This window comes from Anopheles funestus, chromosome 3RL, assembly GCF_943734845.2.
Source record: "Anopheles funestus chromosome 3RL, idAnoFuneDA-416_04, whole genome shotgun sequence".
NCBI lineage: Eukaryota > Metazoa > Arthropoda > Insecta > Diptera > Culicidae > Anopheles > Anopheles funestus.
Genome location: NC_064599.1, coordinates 32,635,682 through 32,663,528, shown reverse-complemented (window position 1 = coordinate 32,663,528; position 27,847 = coordinate 32,635,682). Strand labels below are relative to the sequence as shown.

At 41.9% G+C, this 27,847-nt stretch overlaps 1 protein-coding gene across 4 annotated transcripts; it reads left to right on the top strand.

Annotated features, from left to right (window-relative positions):
• Positions 1-253: 253 nt before the first annotated feature.
• Positions 254-27,504, top strand: LOC125770928 (tyrosine-protein kinase Abl). Of its 4 annotated transcripts, none has more exons than XM_049441015.1 (8): positions 254-527; positions 2,149-3,265; positions 17,733-18,677; positions 19,412-19,998; positions 20,065-20,293; positions 20,413-20,536; positions 20,622-20,776; positions 21,194-27,504. In XM_049441015.1, exons 2-8 carry the CDS (start codon positions 3,121-3,123, stop codon positions 24,112-24,114), a joined length of 5,106 nt encoding a protein of 1,701 aa, XP_049296972.1. In that variant the 5' UTR covers positions 254-527; positions 2,149-3,120; the 3' UTR covers positions 24,115-27,504. The 4 variants fall into 4 exon arrangements, with proteins under 4 accessions (XP_049296972.1, XP_049296970.1, XP_049296971.1 ...); XM_049441013.1 differs by having other exon boundaries at positions 254-815; XM_049441014.1 differs by having other exon boundaries at positions 254-1,221.
• The last annotated feature ends 343 nt before the right edge of the window (positions 27,505-27,847 follow it).

The following is a 27,847-nucleotide window of genomic DNA, read 5'->3' as shown; positions in this document are numbered from 1 at the left end:
AATAGAAACACAAAACCTTTGGTAAAATGTTGCAGCTTTCAATGGGCTTGAATATTGCATCCGTGTACATGGCGCTATATAATTTATTCAAATCTTTAAAAACTGTGTCTCTGTCATTTTGTTTAATTTGACAGTTCCACACGTTTACAATGGTGGTGCATATTTGACATAACGAAGCAGATCTTCGAGCAAATATCATATTCCTGTTTTAAAGAGAGTACTCCTTATTGTTGTAAGAGCTATTTTAACAGTTGATAAATAAAAATAATTCAAAATTTTGTAAATAAAACCTTTAAATCATCATAAATATTTTGTATTCCCCATCAAACAATTGAAATGAAATAAAGATTTGTAACACTGTGTCAAAGAACATGCATCCATATGTCAAAGCGTATTAAATGTACGAACCGGAGGTTGAATTGCCTACGGGGTTGGTTTTTTATGCTCATTCAATTTCAACAAGAAAGGCCACAGTTACAACCTATACACTCAAGCAGAAAAGAAACAAGAGTGTGGAGTGCCGTGAAGTGCGTTCGATTAGGATTCCCGTCTTTTTTCTGTTATTCGTGACCATTTGATTGCACGAATTCGATGCCCATTGTCTTCAACATGGCTTAAATTCGGCAACAAATCGCGTTCAGCATAGAAGTTTCCTCACTTCCGTACGCTTTAGACCGTTCCGGTCACGTACGGGTTGCACGGTTGCTGTGAAGTGAGGAGAAGTGAGAGGGTTTGCCAAGGTTGAACGGCGGTGGAAAGAGAGATCTTTTTTTTCTTGTTCTCCACTACAAAACGGTACCCACAGTGTGTGCAGAGTAAGTGTGTTTTTGGGAAATGGGTGAAGCGGTGAAAGGGGGAAGGAGTGCTGCTGGAAAAAAAGGCAACGGGAAAACGGAACGCAACAAAATCGGCATCATTAAAACATAAAATAAAATAAGAAGATCGGAAAGCGAACACTTCCAGCTTCTTTGCTGCAAAACAAAATGTTTCTCGAACAGGAGAGATTCTGTCTCGGAGAAGCTGTTCTGTTTTTTTCGCTTGCTAGAGTTCACATACGGTGTGATGATGGGGTGTGTGGGTTAAAAGGGAAGCGCTAAAGGTAACCCAGGGACATGGAATACACACCACCGATATCAAAGCGAACGGGCAAACTGTATGCACTGTTTCCCATCGAGTGGGCGCAAAGCAGTTGATGAAAAACGTAGTATGCGGTGGGCACTGGTGAGAAAAGTGTGTTTTCTTTTTCCTCCCTTTTTGTGGTATAATTATTTTTTCCCAATATTCGTGGTGAGAAATTCCGATCAAATGCATGCGAGTAAACGCAACAGTGGTGTACACAGCTTCTTCTTCTCCCCAGAATGCGTTATTGTACAAGCGGGATGGGTCAGTATGTAGCAGCAGGAAATGCGACGACGATTTCGGACATGGAAGCATCTGAAAATCGTTCCTACCATCGGTTTTTAGCGTTTCAGTACGTCGTATTAATGAAGCGGCTCCATCAAAGCAGGCGTCTCGTTGAGGCGCACATACACACACACATATCCCTTCAGGGTAGTTGGAAAGATTGTTTGGAGGCGAAAAAAAAATACTGTTTGGAAAGAGAAAAGTATTTGTCACGAGCACAAGGGCTAATGCTCTCTTGTGGGGTTTTTCATTTGATCGAAATGAAGGTGTGTATTCTCATCTTCTCCCACAGGGCATTTTCACCCCCCCGTCGTACTGTCTTCCTTTCCCCCTCTTTTTCCATTCCTTTTCCTAGCTACTGGAATTTATGCACTTGTGCAGAGCAATGAAACACACCACAGTTTTGTCCATTGCATTTTCCACTGGAGCAAGATCTCTCTGTACAGCTAGAAAGATAAGTGAGAGCAACACAGAGGGATGAATGAATATACACGGTGGGAATTGTGCATATCAAAGGCAGCAGTGTAGCGCAGCCAGCAGGAAGTGATTTTCTTTTGCCACTTGTACAGAGAGCATTCGGCAAAAGCTGAATCACAAAGCGTCATGACGGTTGCGGTTGGAGGTTTTTGACGTTTCTTTTTCCCCAATTTGTGTTGTGCCTTTTTCCCCCTTTTTCGCGAACAGCAGCCCGATTTGGTGAAACCATCTGTCACGTAGAATTTTAATGTGTCGTTTCCATTCAAGGCGCAGGATCCTGCCTCCGTTGTGTGGTTCTTCCTTGACAACAAGCCCCGGAGCTGCTGCAGGGCAAGTGAAGTGCAACGTTTTATGTTTTTTTTCATTTTTCACCATGAAGAAGCAAATGAAGATTCCAAGTTGTTGAACTTTTTCGCTACCGGAAGTTTTCTATGCGTATATGTGTGTGCGCGAGTGATTGTGTGCGCACGCGAGCAGGTGTTTGTGTGTGTGTGTGCGCCGCACCGTTTGTGTGCAAAGTATATCGTCTCAGCATACAAAAAAGCATAGCGGCTGTGTTTGTTTGTGTGTGTGCTGCGTATTTGTTGGTATGTGGAATGTGAGCCTGAAAAACCCCCACAGCATCACAAACAACAGCAGCAGCAGCAGCAGCAAGTTCAGTGTGTGTGATTGGTGGTAGTAGTATGGTGGGGTTATTTTTCGATATCTGCCGAATGTGAGCAGAAAGCAAGTGGAAGCAAAATATGGTGGAAGAGTGCGTTCACACCGCGCTCTAGGTGGGGTGGGAAAATTTAATCCGAGAAGAAAACCAAAGTGCGCGAAAAAAAAGTGTTTTGTAAAGAAGAAAAAGTGTGTACGAGCAATGTGTGTGGTGTGTTCACGTCTGCGACTATGCTTGTATGTGGCATAAAGATGGTGTAATAATCATTAGTGCGACACGAACGTGTACGTGCGTGTGTGTGTGTGTGTGCATTGAACGCGAATATAGAAACACGTACATACAGAGACGTGTGCGCCCTTTGTAATCAGTTTGCCGGCATACGGGCCATAGTCAACGCACAGAAGAAAAAAAAGCGGAAGATAAGCGCCGATCGTCCCTAGCGCCGTCTGACAAGCGCACACACACACCATTATCACCATCCCTTACCGGCGTGGTCGTGTGTGTGGTCGTAGTTGTTGCACTGCTGCAGAACGAATCTCCCTTGTGCTGTTGCGACACGGTAGTGTGCCGGGGCGGCGATGGGTGCCCAGCAGGTGAAGGAACGGCCGACCGGAACTACCTCTACCCTCGGAGCCGGCAGCTCGATCCGGTCCAGCCGTAACAAACCCCGTTCGTCCAAGGATGCAAGGACGCTCGGTTCAAACATCTTCACCGAACATAGCGGTAAGTTTATCCGGGATGCGCACATCACGCATACAAATTTTGCTGGCGTTGAATAGCAAACCATGGTTTAATGTCAAATGTCTGTTGTGACCTGTTTAAACTTGAATTTTCAAACCGAGACCGTGTAGAACTGAGCAACACAGACAAAACATGAAGCCGCACTCTCTCTCTCTCTCTGCTCAATATGAGTCACACACGAACAGTGGAGTGGAATATTAAGGAAAAATGGATAACAATCCTAAAAACAAAAAAAAAGTGTAGATAGAGTAAAATGGAAAGATAAAGACCTTGTGTTACACAGCAGCAACAGTGTGTTTGTGTCTCTCTGTGTGTTGTTTGTATGAAGTATTGAACTAGTGAAAATATGTTTGAGATTTTACATTTCTCTGTAATTTTCATTCATTCTACAAATAATGCACAACCCTCGTATCCTCAGGCGTATTGCTTTTGGGTTGCGCTTCGCAACGAACGATTGTTTTCCCTGTGTGCGCATCTTCCGGTTGTTCCGGGTCCTTTTTGTTGTCCTTGGTATGTTTTCCTTTTCCAGGAGGAAGCTGTACGATCAAAAACACCTACAACTACTACAGAATCCACCCTCTCCCTGTACATCGATTCACGTGCATACAGCACGTATGCAACAAAGCCAAGCATCACAATGACGTTTGCACAACATTCAGCGAAACATTCAGCATCTCCTCCGTGCGATCCCGTCCGTGCCCGTTGGATCGCACGCGCACAGAAAAAACGCGACAAACGCGAAGATGTGTGTAGCGGACGGGGAAAAGAAGACGTGTCGCACTCTCGCACAACATTGCTTATCGATTGACCGTTCCTGTTGTTCCTGTTCACACACAGCATCAAAACGTTCTTTAGGCGCATTCATCTGGCGTGCGTGCGTGTGGGTTTAAGTGTGTGTGTGTGTGTGTAGGAGGCTGAGGCATTGCTGCTTCGATTCATTTTGTGCCGGAACAGCAGCCGACAGGGGTTTTGTGCGGGTGAAAGAGGGTGAAATAATGCTGTTTCCCCTTATTATTTTCCTGCACTTTACAATACTTTCAACACATTGCAATGTGCTGTCTCGAGAGAGGGGTTTTTTTTTGGTTAAACGGAATAGATTTACAAACGATGTGTTCCTTTTCACTGTTGTGGCTGCGTTCAGCATCTTTCCTCTCCGGTGGATTGTTTTTCGTTTGCCGGATGGTTGATTTGGGTGTTTATATTTAGGGGAGGGGTGTGAGCATACGCAGGAATCGAACAGCAGTAGGCTGTGCAATGCTGAAATGTAGCCCTATGGAATAAAGGATATCGTTTGTGCATCTAAAACGATATATGTAGCTAGGCCCCGACGTAGAATTGCACAGACAAGCGTGAAAACTCGGCATATATCGGAGTATCTTGGGGACTAACTGTTCTATCTTTTGGGGTCCATCAACTACATATATACCCTCAACATGTTTTTCTCCATGTCCGGGGGCGGTCCGGTGGTGTATGTGATAAACGGCGCCGGTCTACACGGCAGGACCGGGTTCAAATCCCATCCGGACCGTACCCCGTAGCAAGGACTGACTATCCGGCTACGTGGTAAAATAAGTCTAGTAAGCCAGAAATGGCCGACGTGTCCTGTAAGGTCGTTAAGCCAAGAAAAAGAAGATGATGTTTTTCTCCATGCATTTTGACATTTGAAGGCTTATCTGCTAGAAGCTTCAACTAGCTTCTCGACAAATGTCAAAACAAAGCATTTTTATACTTCTAGTGTATCCCAGGTTAAGTCATGTTTCCTACATTTTAATTGTTTAGACGTTTTATAAATCTCTCTCTCTCTCTCCTTGGCTTAACGGCCTTTAAAGATCACGCCGATCATTTATCCCGACCTCAAAATCACGCCTGGCTTACTAGACGTATTTTTATCACGTAACCGTGATAGACAGTCCTTGCTGCGAAGGTAAGGTCCAGAGTCCGGAATTCGGAGTGGAATCGTGGATCCACTCCGACTCCGCGTATGAAAAATTGATTCCGGCTCCGACTAAAAACCAAAATTGAGTCTGAGCGAGTCCGAACGAGTCCGGTAGACTCCGAGTTCGATCAACTCCGAATGGGTCCGATCGATTCCCAATGAGTCCCGATGGGTCCGGATGAGTCCGATCAGGTCCGACTAGTCACGGGTAAACTGTAAATTTTGCAAGGCTCGATCCAATCCGCCAATAAATCCAATATCGCGGAAGATTATTCTAGGCAATCCTCGATATTTCGCTCAATTGTTTGACATATTTTGTCTTATGATTTAAGCTTTCCAACTTAAGTTGTCATACAAAGGATTATCGATGATACGGGTGCCATTTGATCGGTTGTCGGATTATCCGTGCGGTTCCTAAATGACAGATCTAATGGCGATTTGACAAATCCAAACCCAAACCAAAGATAACAATAATTAAAAGGGGTGAATAGGGGTGAAAAAATATATTATTTATTTTTATTATTTATGATACAAAATCGATTATAAATAATCTTTCAATATTTATAACCAGAAACAGATATATCTATTATAAATCCTTGGATAAGGCAGAATATAAGAGGGAAATTGCTTGTACATATTGTACCAAATCCAGCCCAAACGGTGTTAACTATACATCAGAAGACATCATATTTGAAAATAAATAAATAAAATAAAGTACTATCCGGCCAGAGTCGAGTTCCGATCAGCATGGATAATCAGCTTTCTGCTGTTTCATATCCGTCCTTCAACGCTAAAATGAATTCTTTGCGAAGTCTTGCTTTTTTTTGGATTTCCTTTTCCTTTTGTTTAGTGTCAAAGAAGAGGGCCTAATTGATATACTCCTACCGTCCGATGCACTTTAGCACTCAAATCTTTGTTGTAGATTTGTTTACGCATGAATGGTTTCGCAAACTCGTTACCCGGACGCGCAAATGCAGCCAGTGTGTGCAGTCAGAACTTCGGCTGAATAGCGCGAAGCCACTACTGGCACATACGAATGCTGCAACAAGCAAGCGTTCACACACAAGTGCCCTTCGGTTGCAGTGGTAATTACTATCACACGCTTGAATGTTTTGCCGCTGGGTCTTGGGGACGCTGGGTTTCGGGTCTGGTGCGGAGGTAGATGCTTTGGGAATGGTCTATTAAGGTGGGCCACTGACAGTCACATTCAAGTTTTTGTTTTCGTATTTCTTTACATGGCAGGTTAGCAAAAGTCGATGGTAAATAGCTCTTGGTGTGTGTACTATACACCCTTGAAAGCGGGGGTAGTTTGAATTCGTGTCTCGCGTTCTGCTCGGATTGAGATATTTGAATGTTTAAGGCTTTTTTGTACCATTCAAAGAATGACCTTTTTTTAAGGGAAGACATCACGGAGCAAGTAGTAGAAAACAATTTCACTGCAATCGTTTCTTGCAGATGTCGAATTTCGTAAGGTACTGTTACAATATTTGCGAAACGGAAGTGCATTTTTGCACACTTTATTCAAAGATCATAAAATAACGAGGGGAAATTGTGTATAAAGCAAGATGCTAACAATATCTCTCGATATTTGTAGTACAATCTATTTTTCTCATACCCTTCTTTCGTTTGTTTATTGCCCAAAACATCCTTATTAATGTCTCTGGAGCAAGAGAAGCTCACACTGTCTCCCCTATTCGGGACAAATACGTACATCAAATAACCCCAGTCCCCTAATTGAGCATGGTTAAATGGGATCGAGAATCCAATTAAACATTCCGAATCGCCGTAACATAGAGTACAAGCCGCGTAGACAGGGGCAGAACCGTACGCAGATGTTGTTGCCTCAATGTGTGTCATATTGATGCCGTTCGATCGTTCGTTTGATACGCTTCCAACTGTGTAGATATGGATAGACTTCAAGAAAATGTCGATAGATTTGCGGTGCACGGTAACCTTTTCAAATTTACAGACTTAAGATTTGAGGTGTTTAAAAATATATTCCCGTCAGTGTGTAATGGTTGAAAAAAGTAAGACATTTTCAATGCCATGCAAAGCGAGACCTTTCTGGTGACATTTCTATTTTCACCTGGCTTTGATTTGGATCGCATTTAGTTTATAAAAATAAAAACATAATTTGGCTTCAAAACGAGTCTTCAAGTAATGATGAAGTAATGCTGTGTGAAATTATGCTTGTGGCAATTGTATTTACACATATTTGTTGATTTGTTTGTTAGTATAACAACCCGTCGAAACACGTCAACGTTTCTTCTTGGTACTGTCCAAACACCGGCAATCCTTCCAGACAAAGGCGAAACAAAGCATCTCGGTGTAGTTTACTACGCGTACATGCGCGTCTGTAGCCGTGGTCGTGGACTCAACTTCCTTCTCTGTTGTAGAACCGAACGTTTGCGGCTTGGGGTTAAAGCCACCCCAATTCCAGCGTCTAGTACGCCGGGATGGTTGAAAACTTACCTCTGGAGAAAAAAGGGATGTAAGCTGCTGCCTGTGTATATGTGTACGGAGAGTGTACGGTCTATACGGTTACAACTCTCGTTTGCCGTGAAGTTTGGTAGTCGTCACTACGACCGGGAGCAACTCTGCGCAGAAGCGGCATTTTTTTTTGTTGGAAATTGTAACAGCAGCAGCAGCCACTTGTATGTGAAAGAGGTCCTTGTTGAGTTGATGTGCGTGTATGTATGTGTGCGCTTTGTATCGTTCCACCGGTGCTTCCTTGTTTCCGGTAAATAATAATGCGTTGTTGGGATAATTCTTAGTCTAACTAAATACATCAGGAAACATCAAGTATCGAATATATGATTAATTAGAAATTGTAGTAAATTATTGTTAAAAGTCGTACATGTCACCTTTTGTTTTTGGGGGATTTACCTCACATATGAACCAAATATAAGATCTGGTAATATATAGACTTTGTAAGAATCAAAGAATATTATGTGAGTGTCTTCAAGACCTCCAAATACCTGCAATCTACCTAATAATTTCCAGCAATAGAAATATCATAGAACTAACACTTGAATGACCAACATCACATGTCAGACGGAAAATCATCAGGGCTCTTAGGTACGACTTGGTTTTTTTTTGTCTCCTCTTTAATCTCCTAATAATATTATTACAATTCCGGATCTCTGCTGTTGGAACTTAAGGAACCTTCTTTCACAAGTCAATCCATTTCCTACCATGCATAAATGTAGTACTTTTCGGTGTTCTATGCCTCCTCAAAGTACAAGATGTTTACCAAAACACCGAGCAGACGGCAGAAAGTTTGGTTTGGTTCGAGATTGACGAGTCATGAGTTACTCAGAATTTCGTGAAGTTGACGTAGAGATTGGTAATTACGCGTCCAAATCTTCACCTCTGGTTGGTTAGCGTCAACGACTCACAAAGATTTCTGACTACGTGTGTTATGAAACAAAGATATTAAATTCTTCAAGCGTCTGTGAGCTAATCATGTCGTCAGAATTTCACCGAACAATTCAGCTTGTAAAATCTTTAGGCTGTTCGGCTCACGTGTGGCGCTCGGCTCATGTTTTCGTAAAAGTGATCAAGATTAACGATTAGTAGACGATAACTTTCGAATATGGGAACATCTTGGAAATCTTGAGTACACATTGGAATATTGTTTTAAGCTTTATCAATTGACTTGTTTACCATTACTAGCGAAAGTGTTGAACAAATTAAAGAATTCTCAAAACCCTTGCATATTGGATAATTGTTTATAATTTCCTATATGAAATCACGTTAAAGTATTTAATATAAAGTTTTTAATAATTTTTGGTATTTTAACAAATGTCTTTAAAATTGATTAAAATTTCCAATTCGATAGCATATTTTACGGTTTAACTTAATAAGCAACCTGATCTGATGATGTTTTACGATCATTGCCAATAAACTACACGTTTTATGTTACGTGAGGACTTCTCTGCGGTTTGGCTGCAATCGCATATGTGTTACTGAAAAGGTAATGGCGCTGTGGCTCTAGGATTAGTTACATGGCAAATATTGCGAGTTGTATAAACAATCCATACCAGTCACCCACTTGCATAATATTACACGGTTTCCCGTGAAGCCTTACATATGACTCGGTTAGGGAAAAAAAACCTTTACCTTAGTAGATGACAAAACGCATATTACTCGACATACCTTCGAATGCTAAAGTGTGTTGCAAATGGTAATGATCGGTTTCACATGTCCTTTGCAAATATTCAAATCCAAAATATCCTTTAGAAAAAAAATCCCCGCTCAGTGTAAACATTATTCGCACACAAGCGGAAAGGAAAAATTTCCTTTCCGTTGATTAAATATTGATCTGTGTCCCACAGAGGCCAAGGAAATCGAAACGAACCGTCCAATACCAGCATTCGGTGTTGTTTCTTTCGTTTGCATGGAAGACAACAGCTGTCCACTGGGATGCGATACAGTGCCACAACCAGCCAGTAACGCTCCACAACATAAGAGAGTCGGTCCATGCCTAGAGTTTATCCTTATATGGTATTCCTGCTGTGCACGTAATGAATCCACAAAAGTGGGAGTGAGTGAGCGGGTTCAGAATGGCGAAGAGACAGACAGACCGATAGAGAGAGAAAGAAAGAGAGCATACCGGAACAGGAATAATAATATGGAAAAAGGAACAGTACGGGAATATACGCATCCCGAGCCTTTGGGTGATGTCGTGCACAGAAAGAGACCATCATCATCCCTGCGACGAAGAAACGTTCAAGGACAGCGCAAAATTCTTCTCAAACGATGCTCAAGAGAAAGGGCAACCGATTTTCAGATTGGACAAATTGAAATTGTGTCAAAAAGCAAAAATACATATTCTTGGCAATATCGTTGGAATGCTTTCACTTATTTGAATAAAAGTAATAGTTGAAAAATTGTTAAAAATATTTTTTATGTCCTCAAGTATGATATATTCGCCTTTGAACTTCAAGTTTCGCTATTCAATGTTGCTCTTTTTTATGGTCGGAAACATTGACCATGGTTTAGCAGAAAGAAATGGCGGGTCCTACAGAATCTTTGCTCTTTAGAGTATTGGATAAAGCATTAACATTGACGAGAATGAAATTTTTGCTTTCGCTAATTGCAAAATACCCATGTCCCTCAATTCTCAAGCTGAGGAAAACATTTTAGATACCTATTTTTAAACATTATTACCCAATTTTTGTCTCTGGTTTGGTAGTGTCGTTGTGGTACCGTGTGTGGGTTCCCCCCTGCTGAGTGTAAATGTTTCGTTTTGTTCGTACTCGTCGTTGGTCACTTTCACCAACGATTTTTCGTGTTTGCAGTTTTAATTTTATTTTTTGATTGAATTTTATGTCGTAGTGAGGTTATGTCTTTGATTTACAGGGTTTTCTATTCAGTTTAGACTAGCCGCACACTTTTTCCTGCTCTGCGCACTTGATTTTTGACGCGAATAGGCAAAAAAACATGCTGCTTGCTAAAAATCAAGTGCGCCGAGTAGGAAAAAGTGTCCGGCTAGTCTAAACTGAATAGAAAAACCCTGTAAATTAAAAACAATCACTCGCTCTTTCTCTATATAAAGCAACTCCGGTGATAGCATCAGACATTCATCTTACCGTAGTTTCGGTGAGCAACGTTTGCGCATAAATGCTTGAGAAGTCAATTAACGAAACGAACGCAATGGAATCATTCACAGTAATCTCGATCCGATTCGACAGAATTGGCACTGAACTCTCCAATGGCAATGGAGATGAATTACATGCACAATTTACCAGGCACAATCGTTCTTTGGCTGTTTTTTGCCGTTGTCTACAACTAACTGCTGTTGCTGCTGCCACAGTAAAAGCATTTACCTACGCTATTGCGTTATGCGTGCAACGACTTTTTGTTTTGTTTGGAATAATTACCACTTCTTTAAGGCACATGGAATGCGTATTATTGCATCAATTATTTTTATCTGCTCCGCTGACTAACCTGTCTGTTGTTGGGGAGGGAATTGTTTGGATAATGGTTTTCCATCGTGACTCGCTTAATTTGCTTTCGCTTTTCTTAAGAGCAGACATATGGCAGTATGTAGATATTTGAATCATTTTATTGGAGTATTTCGGGGGTTTTTTTTTGGATGACAGAGTCATTCAAAAGACCTTAGAAATGATTGTGGTTCTAGATCTCAATTTTTTTTATTTTCATTTTTAATTGCATGACAGAGTCATTCAAGACCTTAGAAACGATTGTGGTTCTAGAACTCAAGGTAATATTGTCCTGAATACTTCTTCTTGAGGAATACTTGAAATTTTTTAGTTTTGATTTTGGTTTTGCACAACGAAGTCATTCAAGACCTTAGAAATGACTTGTAGTTCTAGAATTCAACATAAACTTATGTTGTCTAGAATTATTTTGAGGTTTTTTTAATTTTGATTTTTTTTTGTCTGACGAAATCATTCAAGACCTTAGAAATGGTTGTTATTCCAGAACCCAATATAAATTTAGATAACTTAACTTTTTTTAATTAAGATTATATGCTTTTTTTTAAAAAAAGGGACCATTTTCCCTGTTCCCCTCTGGAGTGTTTTAATTTGTTTTGATTGGTGACAACCGGCATGTTTTGCTCTTGACAATGGGTGCACCGCCAATGTGGGATGTGCTGTTTGCAGTATCGTCCTACACATGGTTACAGGCACTTCGTAACAGCGGCCAGCACCCTTACAACAACCAACAAACCGCGATCCCGTCGTGGCTGTTTGTGGCGATCGTTTCTTCCACATCTCGCTGACGCCGAGTACTAGCGCGAGTCGCGGAGAATCAAGATTGATGGCATTCCCTAACAGTATGCTTCGGCCGCCTTATCGTGAGCACAGATGTATATGCACCCAAAAACAGCAGCAGCAGCAGCAGCAGTCACCACAACAACATGCAATTCGAAGGGTGCCGGGATAACGTTGATTTCGTTTTCGGTCGCCCGGCTTTTCTCGTCCGTTTGCTTCAATCTCTGGTGTGTGTATGTATGTTTCCTGTATGTTTTCAATTTCCTATCTTGGGGATCCGACAGGGAGGTGGTGGTTTGGTTTGGTGGGAATCAACCGTACCATACCTTCCGGCCTGGGTTTTATTGGTCGGCGGTGAGTACAAGAACGACCAAACGGTATGTTTCTTGTCCAACCCAAACGGATGTGTGAGTGTGTATTGGGGTATCGATACACGGTTGGGGGGATTTGAGGTGGAAATAAGTGTTATAATTGACGAGATCGTCCGAGAAACTCGGCAAACAGCAGCGCCACCGTTTTGTGGGAAGTATCCGTGAGCGGTACACACGGTTTAGTTTTTTTTTGGTTTTCCTGAATTCTAGCCCTGCCGGTCGGAGATCGGTTAAAGAACGGTAATGGATGGGTTTCCGACGAGGAAATTCAAATAAACAGTGTAAAATATGCTAACGGAAATCACGCTTAAGTTGTACACAACCGAATGGTGCTGCCCGGGTTTCTACATCGCGTCAGAGCATTGCAGACAAATCGTGTCTCAATACGGATGAGTCAGTGGTGAAGATTTTTTTTCCCGATCTTTTAATGAATATATTCAAAACAATCTACCAAAAAGCACCTTAATATCGTATCTGGATTCTTGTTTTCGATTATTACTTCTACTAGATTTTTCATTTAATTTTATTTACTGCATCTTTAAAGCAGATTTTCGTAAAGATTCTTAAAGAAATTCCCGCTTTTGATACGTCTAACATTTTTATCTTCTTAATTAAGTACGAAATCACAAAATTACTTTTAATTTAAATTATTCACAACTATTTTTGTGGATTAAATTAAAAAGATAAACATGTTAGACGTACCAAAACGGGGAATTTCTTGAAGATTCTTCACGAAAAACATTATTCGCAAAGTATTTGTTTTTAACGTAACCTAAACTTATTGATTTTTACAATCTTTTTGGTGTTGACTCGACAAGAATTCCTTAGTTTATGGAGGAAAAGAACCTAACTTCTGATTCAGAGGTTAATTCGTGCTTTAACCTTCAAAGGGGCGGCCCGGTGGTGCATGTGATAAACGGCGCCCGTCCACACGGCAGGACCGGGTTCAAATCCCATCCGGACCGTCCCCCCGTAGCAAGGACTGACTATCCGGCTACGTGGTAAAAATAAGTCTAGTAAGCCAGAAATGGCCGGCGTGACCTGTAAGGTCGTTAAAAGCCAAGAAGAACCTTCAAACGTTTCGACGTATACCGAAAAAAACTGGATAAACCCATGGTTCGTCCATTTTGAGTCTTCGGAAGTAAACTGTTCTAAAACGCTCAGTGGTGGAGGATGATCTTTCGGGCCCGGAACAGGAGAATATCATTAAATATTCGTTAGATCACGTCGTTCTGAAAGATCCGGATTCAGTTATGTGGATAGAAACAAGTCCAATAAGTCCGTCTTATGATATGCATCAATGATGTAATGTTGTAAATAATTAGTCTCTAGCATCCATGATATTGAGGCGTGACCCTCTCCTGTACATCGTTGCGATAGAAGCCGGTGACTTACCAGGCAAGGTTGTGTGCATAATTGTAATCTGCTCTTGCAGCCTTCTTAAGTGTGTACTAATTCGTGACATTATGTGCAAATGTGCCAATTGGGAGCCCGTCAATCGGCCCTGTGCGCGTCTCCTGTCCGCTTGTATGATGGGAACGTGTTGCGTACATTCGTCTCTGCGGCTTCTCACACACCACCTAGCAGATAGATCGCGTGTCATAAATGGCCGGAGACATGCGCGTCCCTTGGGTGCGTGGAGTAAAACGCACACGGGGACGGTTTGGTTTGGTGAAGCACTGTGTGTGAATTTCGAACGGAGGCAATTGCTCAAAACCCTCAAAGCAGGAAGCCACTATCGTGGGCCACCGATTTGATTTTCTGTGAAGGTTACGTCATGGTGATTGTGTAGGTATGTGGAGGCATTTTTTTATCGCCCGGTGTTGTATCATGACACAGACCTAACTACCATTTGAAATGCCTTCTACCCCCCGGGGTGGGAAGAACAGATTTTCTATCGCAGGCCGGTTCGCAGGTTTTTACTGTCCGGAATGGGTTACCGGTCAACATGAATGGTTTTTGTTACTATTGAAACTTCATCGCTTTGAATGGGACAGAGGAAGAGACAGAGACAGAGATGGGCAATTTACAAGGTTATGATAGTCGTTTTTTTGCTTTAAAATTGCCAACCAAATTACTGCGCAACCTTTGCCATCAATATAGAGAGCATTGGATTCGCATAAGTTTTTTTTAGTCTCAAATTTTCCAATTCTATGTTCAATGTTGACACACCAGAAGAACTTTGTCGAAATTGAACCAACACAATTGTTCGCCAGCTGGTAGACGTTCTGTTTGATGACGAATCGTTACATCAGGGCATCCCATCTAGACACAAATGTGACTTAACTGTGTACCACTTTAAGGACAGTGGTGTCTAATTTCTTTCCCTCGACGGGATGGAATGGCATGGCTCCTACACCCCAGGAAAATTATCTGCGGATGGTGCAGCGAGATGACGCGATGGCGGCTACTCAATGTTTATAAAGTGGTTCCCACCGATTTGTGTTTGTGTACTTTGCGTCTTCGTGACGTTGCAGCGATAGTGTGGCCAGTAGCGCGTTGAAAACCCGGCGGGGGGAGGGGTGGGGGATGGGAGCTTCGGTTCTGTTGATGTTTATATTTACACACCAACCCAAGGAGACCGGAGCCGGCTTGTTGACTAGCCGGCAAAAAAAAGACGAAGCATTGTAACGTTATATTATTTGCTTTTGCTTTCGTCTATCCACGTTGAAGCAGCACAACATATTCCGCTCATCGCAAGAAATGGACGGTTAGGCGATGATGATGTTGCCGTACGACTTTTGGTAATTTCTGGTAAAGTAATTTGTGTTGAGATGTCTATTAACAATTGTAAGCAAACTTGTTTTGTGGTAGTCTTCATTTGCTAAAGGAATTCCAACGTTTAGATTGTGTAAGGTCTACATGCTTTATAGACATGTGAGGATCTTTGCTTAATTGGTCGTTCAAAGTCTTGTTTTTGGGACAATAATATTAAATTGTTTTATACATGTGGTGTAGTTTATACCTTCTTCAATAACAACTTAATAAATACATAAAAAAGTCATCCTTAGTGTTTTTGTTTGAATCTTAAAGTGTGATCTTCAAACTGATCCTCCCGGATCTTGTGTGTAAATGTAACTAAATGTATTCCTCCATTTCCCCACTATAGAACTTTTCCATACACACTTTTTCCACACTAAATGTATTATTCTATTTCTTGGGTTTAAATATGACTTGAATAATATCTCACAAGAAACTTCTCTTTTGTAAAACGCAATTGGTGGTTCGGGTTGAGGTGAGTTTCGAACCACGGTCGTCGGTGTACTATATCAAGCAACGTATCACAAGACCAAGGAGACATCTTCAAACTTTAGTGTCAAAAAGTCAATAAAATGTTTGAAACCAATATCTTCAACAACTAATTCTACTTTTGGGGAATAACCTACTTTTGAAGATAACAAAGTTTGTACATTTTTTTCATATCATGATTTTTTGTTTAAAATTTATGACCCATACTATTGGTGTACATGGTGAACATTTTTCGTGTATGTCTGTGTGTATGTAAGGATGTTGCTTTCGTTCTGCATTGATACTCCCCGTACCACGGTAATTGCAAATGCAATTTATGTTTCACGTATGAGCAAACACCACCTATTGTTTGTTGTTGGGGATATTTGTATCACGAGTGACATAATGCAGGTTGGCCACCATCCAACAATGCGATACCGAAAACGTGGTGTTCAAGTTAGCCCATGTCAAGGTCACCATCAATGTTTGACAATCTCAAATGATATCGATTATGGATGCTGGGGTAAGGCAAAGTATAGTAATATTGATTCTACTTGGTAACCTTATATGCACGCTGGTAGATGATGGTTTTAGAGTTTATTTTTCAAACGAGAAAAAGACAAAATAAAATATTATTTCAACTGTAAAAAAAGGAGACAAATTCATTAGCGGAGCAACAAGAAATACATGGAATGCGTTGAAGTAGTCCGACCAAAAACATTCGTTTATTGCGAATTATGTCTCTTTCCGTCTCATGCGTTTACACTGCGATGCAAGATTATTATCCCACACATGTTGCCCTCGACCTTATTATGATCCCCGGGCGTGTTTTATGTTCGTCCGTCTTGGAAGGGAACCATAGAGGGTTCTGCATTTGATCGTAGATAGTGTGTACAGGTCCCACTAGACACTAGAGCGCGAATCGTCGTTAGCAGACGGTGTCAGTTGCTGTCACCGAGCGCGATGATAATTTGTCAACGACTGTTTACTGCGGACCGGATATACTACATAAATGTCAAATTCAAAAAATGTATAGCATACATATTATCAATTCTTTTGAATAGATGATTAATGTATGTTGTTTATAATTGCTTTAGTCATATCAGTTTTGTACATTTTGAAACGGAAGCAAAACCATTTCATTCGGTAAACAAATGGATAAGAATATTTATTCTGCTTCGAATAGATGGTCAAGGGCAGTTATTTTGAGCAGTTACATTCGATTGTAAACGCTTGAATTGTAAATTAAAACAAGTTCTAATAACAAACAATTCTATCAAGTTGAAATAAGAAATTAATATCAAGTTGTTGAAAATTGAAGCAGTCACATAATAGTTTTTTTTTGCCAATTCTTTATTACAATCCATTTTTTTCCACGATGCACAATCCCGAACCGGCATTGAGGGGATAAACACCGATCGTTCGTTATGGGAAAAGCACATTCTTCTGTAATGATGTATTTTGCGGTGAATAATGATGGTTACCATTAATAACATCTTAACGGTCCCACGAAGGAGGAAGAGGGGTATCATGCCACGCAATAATGCCGTACGATAAGGGAGTCGAAAGTCTACGGGTTATGGTCGGTTGCTGGTAGATACATATCAATCGCGCACTCACGCTTTCGTTGCACAACAAAAAAATGTTTTGTCGGAAAGCAAAAGCAACCGTTTTATGCTTTCTTTTTCACACGCCATTGCCATGTCTTATGTCCGTGTGTGTGTGTGTGGCTGTGTGAATCACGTCGGTCAAATTAGCCGAAGTGTTGATGTATTTTTTGATTTGGTGAGCCGAGAGGGTGTGGTGTATATTTGAAGGTCTCGAAAAGCATTTTGCATTTGCATGATGTTTCACGAAATTGTAGCAAATTTTGTAAGCATCATCGATGGAAAGTGATTGCTTCTGTTCGGGGGGGTTTGATGCTTGATGCCGATGGATAAATTAACTCATTGCATTGAAATAAATGCAAGGTTTACGATCGAATTGAGACGTCGGTGCAACGAACCTCGTCTTTTCTAGGCCATACAACTGGCATTTCGATCGTTTAGTATCGCAACTTTCCATTATATTATCGCAGTTTATTTACTTGCAATTGTATTCCACTACACTCAGCGCTAGATTTTATAATTTAAATACTAATCGGTGTGTTGTTTTTATTCCTTCCTTTACAGAGGCACTCCTTCAATCACGCCCATTACCACACATACCACCACCGGGCAGTTTGCTGCCGACCGACCTGCTCGGCCAGAATCAGGATGGGTTGGAAAACCATACCGGTACGATGCACTCGCAGGGCAGTTCCAACACGGCCCAGTCTAGCTTCGAAACGGCACACCGCTGGACGTCGAAGGAGAACCTGTTGGCACCCGGACCGGAGGAGGACGATCCACAGTTGTTTGTCGCGCTGTACGACTTTAAGGCGGGCGGCGAAAATCAACTGAGCCTGCGGAAGGGTGAACAGGTGCGGATACTGTCCTACAACAAGTCGGGCGAATGGTGTGAAGCCCACTCCGATTCCGGACATGTCGGTTGGGTACCGTCGAACTATGTGACCCCGTTAAACTCGCTGGAAAAACACTCCTGGTACCATGGGCCCATATCGCGCAACGCGGCCGAGTATTTGCTTAGCTCGGGCATCAACGGTAGCTTTCTGGTGCGGGAAAGCGAAAGTTCGCCCGGGCAGCGTAGCATCAGCTTGCGGTATGATGGGCGCGTCTACCACTACAGAATATCGGAAGACTCGGACGGCAAGGTGTACGTGACGGCCGATGCTAAGTTTAACACGCTGGCGGAACTGGTACATCATCACAGTGCGCTACACGAAGGGCATGGTTTAATAACGCCACTGCTGTACCCGGCACCGAAACAGAACAAACCGACCGTATTCCCGCTCAGTCCCGAACCGGACGAGTGGGAAATTTGCCGGACGGATATCGTGATGAAGCACAAGCTCGGTGGTGGACAGTACGGTGAAGTGTACGAGGCTGTGTGGAAGCGGTACGGTAACACGGTGGCCGTTAAAACGCTCAAGGAAGATACGATGGCGTTAAAAGATTTCCTAGAAGAGGCTGCCATCATGAAGGAAATGAAACATCCAAATTTGGTGCAACTGATTGGTAGGTTTACGTATACGAAACTGATACATGGAGTGTAGGAGTAGCAAAATTATTTGCTTAGTCTTGAATGCGCGTCATAAAAAATAAACATAAAACATCGTGCATCATGAGAGCAGTTTGTCGCGCAATTTACGACACACAACGTTTAGGATTATGTTTTGTGTGCCGCGTTAGTGAGCAATCATTTAACAAGCAACTATAGCATGTAGGTCTTGTTGACATTTAAAGATAGGTTAAAACTAGTTAGTCATAATAGATAAACATTGTTTTAGCGATTATGTCAGTTCCGTCACTACATCTTATTGATTTGAAATCTTATATGTACAATGTTTAACTTCATTTGCTACTCTTTTCGTCAATTTTATTTTTACTTCTTACTATTTGCGATTAGAATTAGAATATTTAAGATTTTTAGTATAAATCCTTCGTCTTTTGGCGTCTTTTTCAAACGGCAAATTTGCAAACTTTTCCATATGTATTCGCATTAGTTTTGTTATTGTTATGAAATTTTGTGCTCAAGAATGCTATAAGTGCTGTATTTCGCATTATTTTTCACACTCTGTGTGGCCCTTTCAAGCTTCAAAATGTAAAAATTTACAAAAATTCTACCATTATTTGTTGCAAACGTTTGAAATCATAATTTGCAAAATTAGACCTATTAAAAAACAGTAACTTTGTTAACAATATCTGAATAATGTCCGTGCTAAAAAGAATGTATTGCATTATCATTTTAGGTGTTTGTACGCGCGAACCACCATTTTACATCATTACCGAATTTATGAGTCACGGAAATTTGCTAGATTTTCTACGGACCGCCGGTCGGGAAACGTTAGATGCGGTAGCATTATTATATATGGCCACCCAAATCGCTTCGGGTATGAGCTATCTCGAAAGCCGCAACTTTATCCATCGTGATTTGGCCGCACGCAACTGTCTGGTTGGCGATAACAATCTCGTCAAGGTGGCAGATTTCGGGCTGGCCCGGTTGATGCGGGACGATACGTACACGGCACACGCCGGTGCTAAATTTCCCATCAAATGGACCGCACCCGAGGGTTTGGCGTACAATAAGTTCAGCACCAAATCGGACGTATGGGCGTTCGGTGTGCTGCTGTGGGAGATAGCGACCTACGGCATGTCACCGTACCCGGGCATCGATCTAACGGACGTTTTCCACAAACTGGAGTCGGGCTACCGGATGGAGCGGCCGCCAGGATGTCCACCGGAGGTGTACGATTTGATGCGGAAGTGCTGGCAGTGGAATGCTCAAGATCGTCCAACGTTCAAAAGCATCCATCACGATCTGGAGCACATGTTTCAGGTAATTAGAGTTAGGGTGTCTCTCTAGCGCTAATAGGTCTTATTCGGATAGATTTTCTGTTGACAGGAATCGTCCATTACCGAAGCGGTCGAGAAGCAGCTGCAAGGGGTCGGCGTAATACCGATGCAGCTAACACCGCAGATGAGCAAGAAGCCACACATGGGTATGCAGCAGCAGCAGCAACAACAGCTACAGCAGCAACAGCAGCAGCAGCAAATGTTACCTCCTCCGCCACAGCAAGCGCAACAGCAACAGCAGCAGGCACAACATGAACCTGCAATAACACCCATTTCTGGTACGCATGAAGTGATTTATTTGTTATATTGGGTTTTGTAGTTGAACATATTGAATAATGAATAGAAAATGATGTTTACTAATTGTCCTTCTAATTGTGTTTACTAATGGTTTTTACAGATTCGGGTTCAGGTTCGAAGTTTAGCACGTTTGGAAACAAACAAACTGCTACCGCTGGCGTACAAATGCGACGGACAACAAATAAACGTGGCAAAACGGCACCAGCGCCACCAAAGAGGACAAGGTACGTGTGTCTGGCCATGCGAATTTCTAAACATTATGGCCCGTTTAATGAAATTTCGGTTTTTATTCGATTATCTTTCATCTAGTTTGCTATCATCTAGCCGTGACTCAACGTACCGGGATGATGATAACTGTAAGCTTGGCGATGGCGAGCAAAACGCAAACGGTACAACTATTCCCATCACAAAATCGTCTTCTTGCAGTAGTTTCCTTATCGATAAGCTTAGCGATACGTTACGAGGTATTTTATGAAAAAAAAACAGTTGGTTACACGTTTGTCCATTTCTTTGCTTTCATCTAATTACTGTTTTGCCATCTGTTGGTTACTGTGTTTTGTTTGTCGACAAATGGTCAATTATATTCTAACCACCAACGCTATAGATGAGTGTGTTAATCATTACTAAACAACGTGTGTTCTTTTGATATCTCTTTAATCAACTTATAATTGTAGTTTAACAACTTAAGATGTTCAATTTATACGAAAAAGGAACTGGGGTGGTATGTTTGTTCAAGTTAAACTGCATTAAAATACTACATTAACAAGCTTCTCGATGATTTAGAAACTAACTACAAGTATTTGATGATTTTTTAATTATTATGATTGCATGAAAGAAAGCATTTATTCTCATTGACATATGTGTGTTTTTGTTTGTTTTAGGCTTCACACGTGACATGGCAAACCTAATGAATCGGGCCACAGATTCCGAGAACGAGCAAACGGAGGTTACGCCCGACACCGATACAGACAATCCGGAACCGATCGGTTTTCAGAAAACTCCCCAGCAAGGTTCATTTAAACGCGCTCCTATCATGGGAAACCGTGGACTTGAGACACGGGGCAGCAAACGGTTGACTGGGCAGGCACGGCGTGATCAACTACCACCCGGTGGGCAACCGTGTATGCCGGTGATGGGCCAACCACCGATTGTCGGTGCACTGGAGGTGCAGAATGTGAAGAAAGCCATCAACCGATACGGTACCTTGCCGAAGGATGCTCGAATAGGGGCGTACCTTGAATCGTTACGCCAAAGTGATGGAACTGTTATTCAGCAAGCGCAACCACCGGTGCAGTTACCTCAGCATCAACAGCAACAACATGTCGGACCGTTGCCGGGGCCACATCCGCTGGGGCTAAATGCAAACATGCCGCTGGTGTCGGAGCCACCGCCACCACCGATGGCCGCAGCAAATGCGATCTCAAACAGTATACTAGCGCAGCGTAATGCAGCAGCAGCAATCAAAGCACAACCACAGATGATACGAAGCAACTCCTCGAGTGGCGTCACCATGTCCAACTCGGCTACAGCTAGTCTTTCCAAGCTTCAGCGCCATCGTACGACAACCGATGGTTCGATGATGACGTTTTCTTCCTTCCGCGGGTCGGTTGGAAACAATAGCCCGAAACGTACCGTTCAGCCGACTTTAGCCGATCTCGAATTTCCACCACCACCGGTTGATCTGCCACCACCGCCGGAGGAGTTTGACGTACCGCTCGAGCAACGGGGTGGTATGTTGGAAAAGGGTATTGCACCATCGAACGATGTGCGCAATACGGAACCGAGCGTCGAAGAGGCGAGTTCACGATTTGGTGTTAGTTTGCGCAAGCGAGAACCCTCCACGGATTCGTGCAGCTCCCTCGGCAGTCCGGCGGATGCGATGATCAATCCTGTGGGCGATACGGGACCGCTTTCTATTCCACCACCACCGCCCGTTGGTTCGAAGGACCCGAAAGCCGATACCAAGCGGGTAACAAATGTGCCAAAGTGTTTACCGAGTGAAACTGCCGGTGGTAAGAAAGTGGTCAGTCTAGGTGGTGGGCTGCCACCGTCCACCAATTCCGATCCAGCATCACAATTAGTCAGTGAGCTGGCGGAATCGATGCATTTACCAAAGGCACCATCGCCGCTTACTACCGTGCAGGAACCGCAACAGCCAATATCGCACTACAAGTCGTCGGATGTTAGTTCGCTTCGTAAACCGGTTTCTATGTCGAAATCAACTATCCTACCATCTACGAACGCACTGACTAGTGACGGTTACAGCGTTACCGCCCATAACGTGTCGGGTATGGCACAGCCACCATTTAAGACGCAGCTGAAGAAGGTCGATGCAGGGAAACGAACACCAACGCAGCCGGCCAAGAAGGAGGAAAGCTCGGGTGGTATTATTGATTTTAAGTCGCGGTTACGTAAAGTAGATCACAACAATGCGGACGCATCGAGCAATGGTAGTGGCGGTGGTGATATCGTCGAACCTGCATCGAATCTGGACAATAATAACAAACATCAATCGGGCAACAGCCCGCACAGTATTCACAATAACAATAACATTAACGCCACCCTTTCCAGCAATAGTAATGGTAACATTCTAAACAATAATGACAATTCTGCATCGTCCTCCTCGTCGGAGAATGAAAATCATCGGTCACAGAAAAAGAGCGAAACGGCGTCGTTGATGGTGGTACGCAATGGTACTGGCTTGTCCGGTAAGAACAGTATGGACCCGGGCAGTAAGTTGCTGCTGGAAAACAACGAGCTCAATTCGTTGAAGTTGAAAAAAACGAATGCCTCGTCGACGATCGTAACCGGATCGGCACCGATCGATAGCAATAAGGTGATCGAGTTGAAAAAGACTGAAATTAAGATTGAGCTGAGCGATGATCGTAAGCGCGAAAGTTTGGAAGGTAATTCGCTGAAGGTGGACAGCGGTGGTGGCAGCGGTGATAATCTGTCTACCGGCAGCAGCGGTGCCGGTGGTGAGGAAGGTGACGGTAAGCGTAAAAGTACCGGCAGTATCAGTAGCCTGAAAAAGCTCTGGGAAGCGAAAGAATCTCCTAGTGATCCATTGAGTGCACAGCTGAGCCCCAAGCTGGGAACCAAAAGTGTGGCAAACATGGTGCCGAAAATGAATAACAATACGGAAGCGGATGATGGTCCGACCGGTGTTGGACACGATACACCTCAACAGCAGGCAGAGCATCAGCAGCAGCAACAGCAGCAGTCAAACGTCGGACCGGTTGGGTCTGCATCAGCTGGCACGCTGGGCAGCAACAAAAAACCGGCAGTCCCGATGAAACCATCGAAGTTTTCTTCCATCTATGCGACACCGGTACAAAACATGATGCAAACGACAACGTCCACAGGGTCGAGCGGTGGTACTCCCGGTGCTAGCAGTATCTACGCAAAATCAATCGATAGCAGCAACGTTCAGCAAACGGACAAACCGTCTGTATCGACGACAGGTGCATCACCCGCGTCAGCAGGTGGACGAGATAACATCCTGGACTTGGTGCAATCACTGCAGACCGGTTTAAAAATGCCGGTGGCAAACATTTCCGCCACACAGTGGCTAGCGCTGAGCGATCGGCTTAACTCGCTACAGTCCTGTTGCGTTACGTTTGCCGACAACGAAAGCCTGCCACCGCACGCCAAATTTCATTTCCGAGAGCTAGTCACGCGGGTGGAAAATCAGGCACGTTCGTTACGTTCCGCCAGTAACAAAAACGTTCAAGACAACGAAAAACTCGTCCAGGAGGTCGGCCAATCGCTGAAGCAGATATCGAATGCCTTGCACAGGTAATTTCAAGTCAAGTTGGTTGATTTCGATGAGGAATTCTAATTAGGTGGGTTTTTGTTTTAAATAAATTTCTTTTGCTGATTTTGGTTTTGAGCATGCACTATTCTTAGTGCCACATCGAAGGTTACTGGAATTTTTTGTTTTGTAGTTTTGCTGAAATTGTGTGTCCAATTTGTCTGTAACTGTTTTCGTTTATTGCGCGTTTAGCAAGAACGTTACAAAAAACGAGCTTTGTGGGCAATCAGTTTTGTTGAGTGTGTATTGTCAATTGTAAACTTCCGCGAGGAGATTATTATTTTTTGTCATTAAAATTGACTTTAATTGTAATATTAGAGTGTGCTAATGCAACTTAAATTACAACCCAGATTGGCTTGCACATTACAACACGCCATTTTAAAGATTAAATCGCAATATAGTCCATCAGATTTTGGTTTAAATTTGTTTCCAGTTTTGGCACACTCGGTTTCATTATGTACTGCAGCGGAGCGGTGTAAAGCCAAGGCGAGTGGTTTTAAAATACACGGAGGTATTAAACATAAAATAAGTCTATGTATACACACACACTATTATAATACCTTATGCATTTGTGTATTATGTATGATTGAGTCAAATACGTTGAAACCAACCAAAACTTTTGAAACAGATAAATATCATGCAGTTAACAGATCGAAACAAAACAAGAAAAAAAAATGAATGGAAAATTAAATACCATTACGAAAGCAGATATATCCATCCGATGAGAAACAATCCAACGAAATGCAGTCACAAGGTTAATGAAACGAATGATTCAAGATGCAAAATTAATGCGAAAAGACGCAAACAGAAGGAGAAGCTATTTAAAAAAACAATACGTCTGGGAAGAAACAGAGCCACACCGATAATACAATGATGCTCAATGAATTTGCCAAAAGAAGAAAAAAGAAAGGTCGAGTATATTGGTTCACAAATAGACACATGCCTCAGCAAACATACACCAGTTGTACTCAAATCCCTCCCTGGTTTTCTAGCTTAGGGAAGCTTGACGTTGAACGAAGCCACAATGAGTGTAAATTTATTTCTATCCCTGTGGATTGTGGTGTAATTTCAATTTATTACGTTAAAAAAAATCCAACAATACTTTCGGATGTATTGATTCGGTAGCGGATGGTAAATGCAGGGATTTATGTATGTGTATGGTTAACGATATTAGGCAACACCACTAATTTTAATTTTCCGGATCGTTCGATCGAGCAAACATCATCAGCTTTCGGGAGAGCAAGCGAGTTCGTATGCAAAAGGTGTAATGAATTTTAAAATGCATTGTTAGTGATAGTTTTAAATCAGATATGAACACTCGTGACACACACTGATTACAGCCTGGCTTGAAGACAGGTATAAAAAAAACCGTAGAAGACTGTAAAACGTTTACGTTTCTAAGCATATGAAAACACCCAAGGCAAACCGGTAGAGTACTAATCGAACGCTTTTACGCTGGTGGACCATTTGATAATTAGCGTTGAAGATGATTCATTTTCAACAAATAAACACTGTTGCGACTGTGAAAATGTATGCTAGAATTTATATGCCGAGCAGCAAAACCGCATATGCTTGGTACCAAAAAATACCAAAAACTGAAAATTAATGGAAAGAATGGAAGAGGAAGAGCCTGCTTCTCATGCACGAAGTATAATTTATGGTTATAGTTTTTGTTTTTTAAATGAAAAAACTCCCAAAACCTCAGATGAGTTTTATGCGTGATTTTTTTCTAAAATCAACCATTTGCAATAAACTATTAATCACAGCAGATATTTTAATATCCAACGTTAAGCCAAAGAGCTTAAGACTTTACTTTTTACATCAATTGTACATCAATTTGTACAATTCCGATAATACGCGGTAGTTTGTGGGGAGGAACAAGAAAACATAATTATGACTGCATTTTTTTTTTAAATAAAATCGTAGAAGGGAAATTAATTTCTACCATTAGTTGCCGCTTAACTTATTTAAATAGCGCTTGCAAAATGGTTGGAAGCGTATGGGGGAAAAGATAGGAGAATAAAACATAGCTCTAGACGCTTTTTACTGTATGAGGCAACGTGGCAAAAAACGTTTTGGGGGTGCATTTGAGTTACGCAATGCATGCTTTCTTCCTTTCTTTACAATGTCACGGTCACGATTCGTGTATCGTAAAGCTGTATGTATGTATTAGGAAACGTAGATGGTGATGAAGTATGATGATGATGATGCTGTCTAGTAATGATATAAACGTCGCTCTCCTCGTGTGTGCGTTCACCGTACTACGGATATGAACACTGCAAAATGCTAGTCGTAAATGGTTATATTATTATCATTAGATTTTAACGCATATTCATAAGTGTCAGGGGAAGTGTAAAGTGACGAACAGGGCGCGAAATAGACACGTGGTCAAAGGGCGTGTCAAAGGGATGCATAACCATACGAATATGGATGGGAATTTATTTTAATATTTTATTTGAAATCGAAAATCTCGTTAAACTTCCATTTTATTGTAGAAAGTAGCCTAGTAGGTTTTATGTATCAGTCGTCCACCATCATTAAACGCGCCGCATTGGTCTAGTCGACTGCGGGGAACGCCACCGGTAGCCACGACAAGTGTGTAATATGCACCCTGCTCTAGTGTGTGTGTGTGTGCGCGCGTAGGGATAACAGAACAGTTAGCGAGCAAACAGTTTCGATTCGTTTATTGCGAAGTGTAAGGTGATAAAGAAACGGAATGGTGAGCATTCACAAGTCATAACAGCCATTCGCTAGTGATTTACACGGTGTGTTATATTGTCCGGCATTAAAATATTCAACGATATTTAAAAAAGAAACGGGCATATGGAGGGATATACCCGGCAAATAAAATATGCAACAGCAAACTAAACACAAAACACAGATTGTCCAACAAAAATCGTACGCAAAATCATAAACCAATAACAATACATGTATTTTGGCTCATTTACCTTTCGGTTTTGTGTATGAGAACGGAGAAAGGAGCAAGGAAGAATGTGTAGGCATGGTGTCGAAATCAAAACAAACAGCAGACATACCTTCATTTTGCAATGTGCGAGTCCACACCATAATCAAAACAACAAAATAAATAAATAAAAACGAGAATAAATTCAAAACTACTTTAGAAATGTGGCCGCGTTTTGCGGCCAATGAGGGAGTGAAAAGACAAGACGAACGATAAGGCAAATGAAATGTACGAAAGCGCACGTGTGCAGGAAGTGTATCAAAAACAAAACAAAAAAAAAGTAACAATGTTGGGAGAAACCCCGTAAAATACCATTTAAACAAGCAAAAAAAAAAACTATACATATACATAAAATATATTCTTATATTTTTAGAACGCGTGCAGCACACTCAAAATGCATGACCTAAAGGCAGAGGATGGATAACATCTTTACTCGTACACACCCTACATTCATATTCATTAAAAAAACTATATATATACACAAAAAAACATCCACATTAAAGACATGTCATGCATATTTGAATACCTTATGATAATACTTCATCCATGGACAAGAATAACAAACAAACAAAACAACAAAAAAAAAAACCCACAATCTTCTAAACTCCTTCGAAACGGCAAGCTTATGCGCGCGTAAAGCAAACAAAAAAAGGGTAATCATAATTAAGCAAATATGGAAGCAAAACAGCTGGAAAACAAAACAACATGAAAAATGAAGGAAATCAATGATTAGCGAACAAATTGTAAAACATATAAATG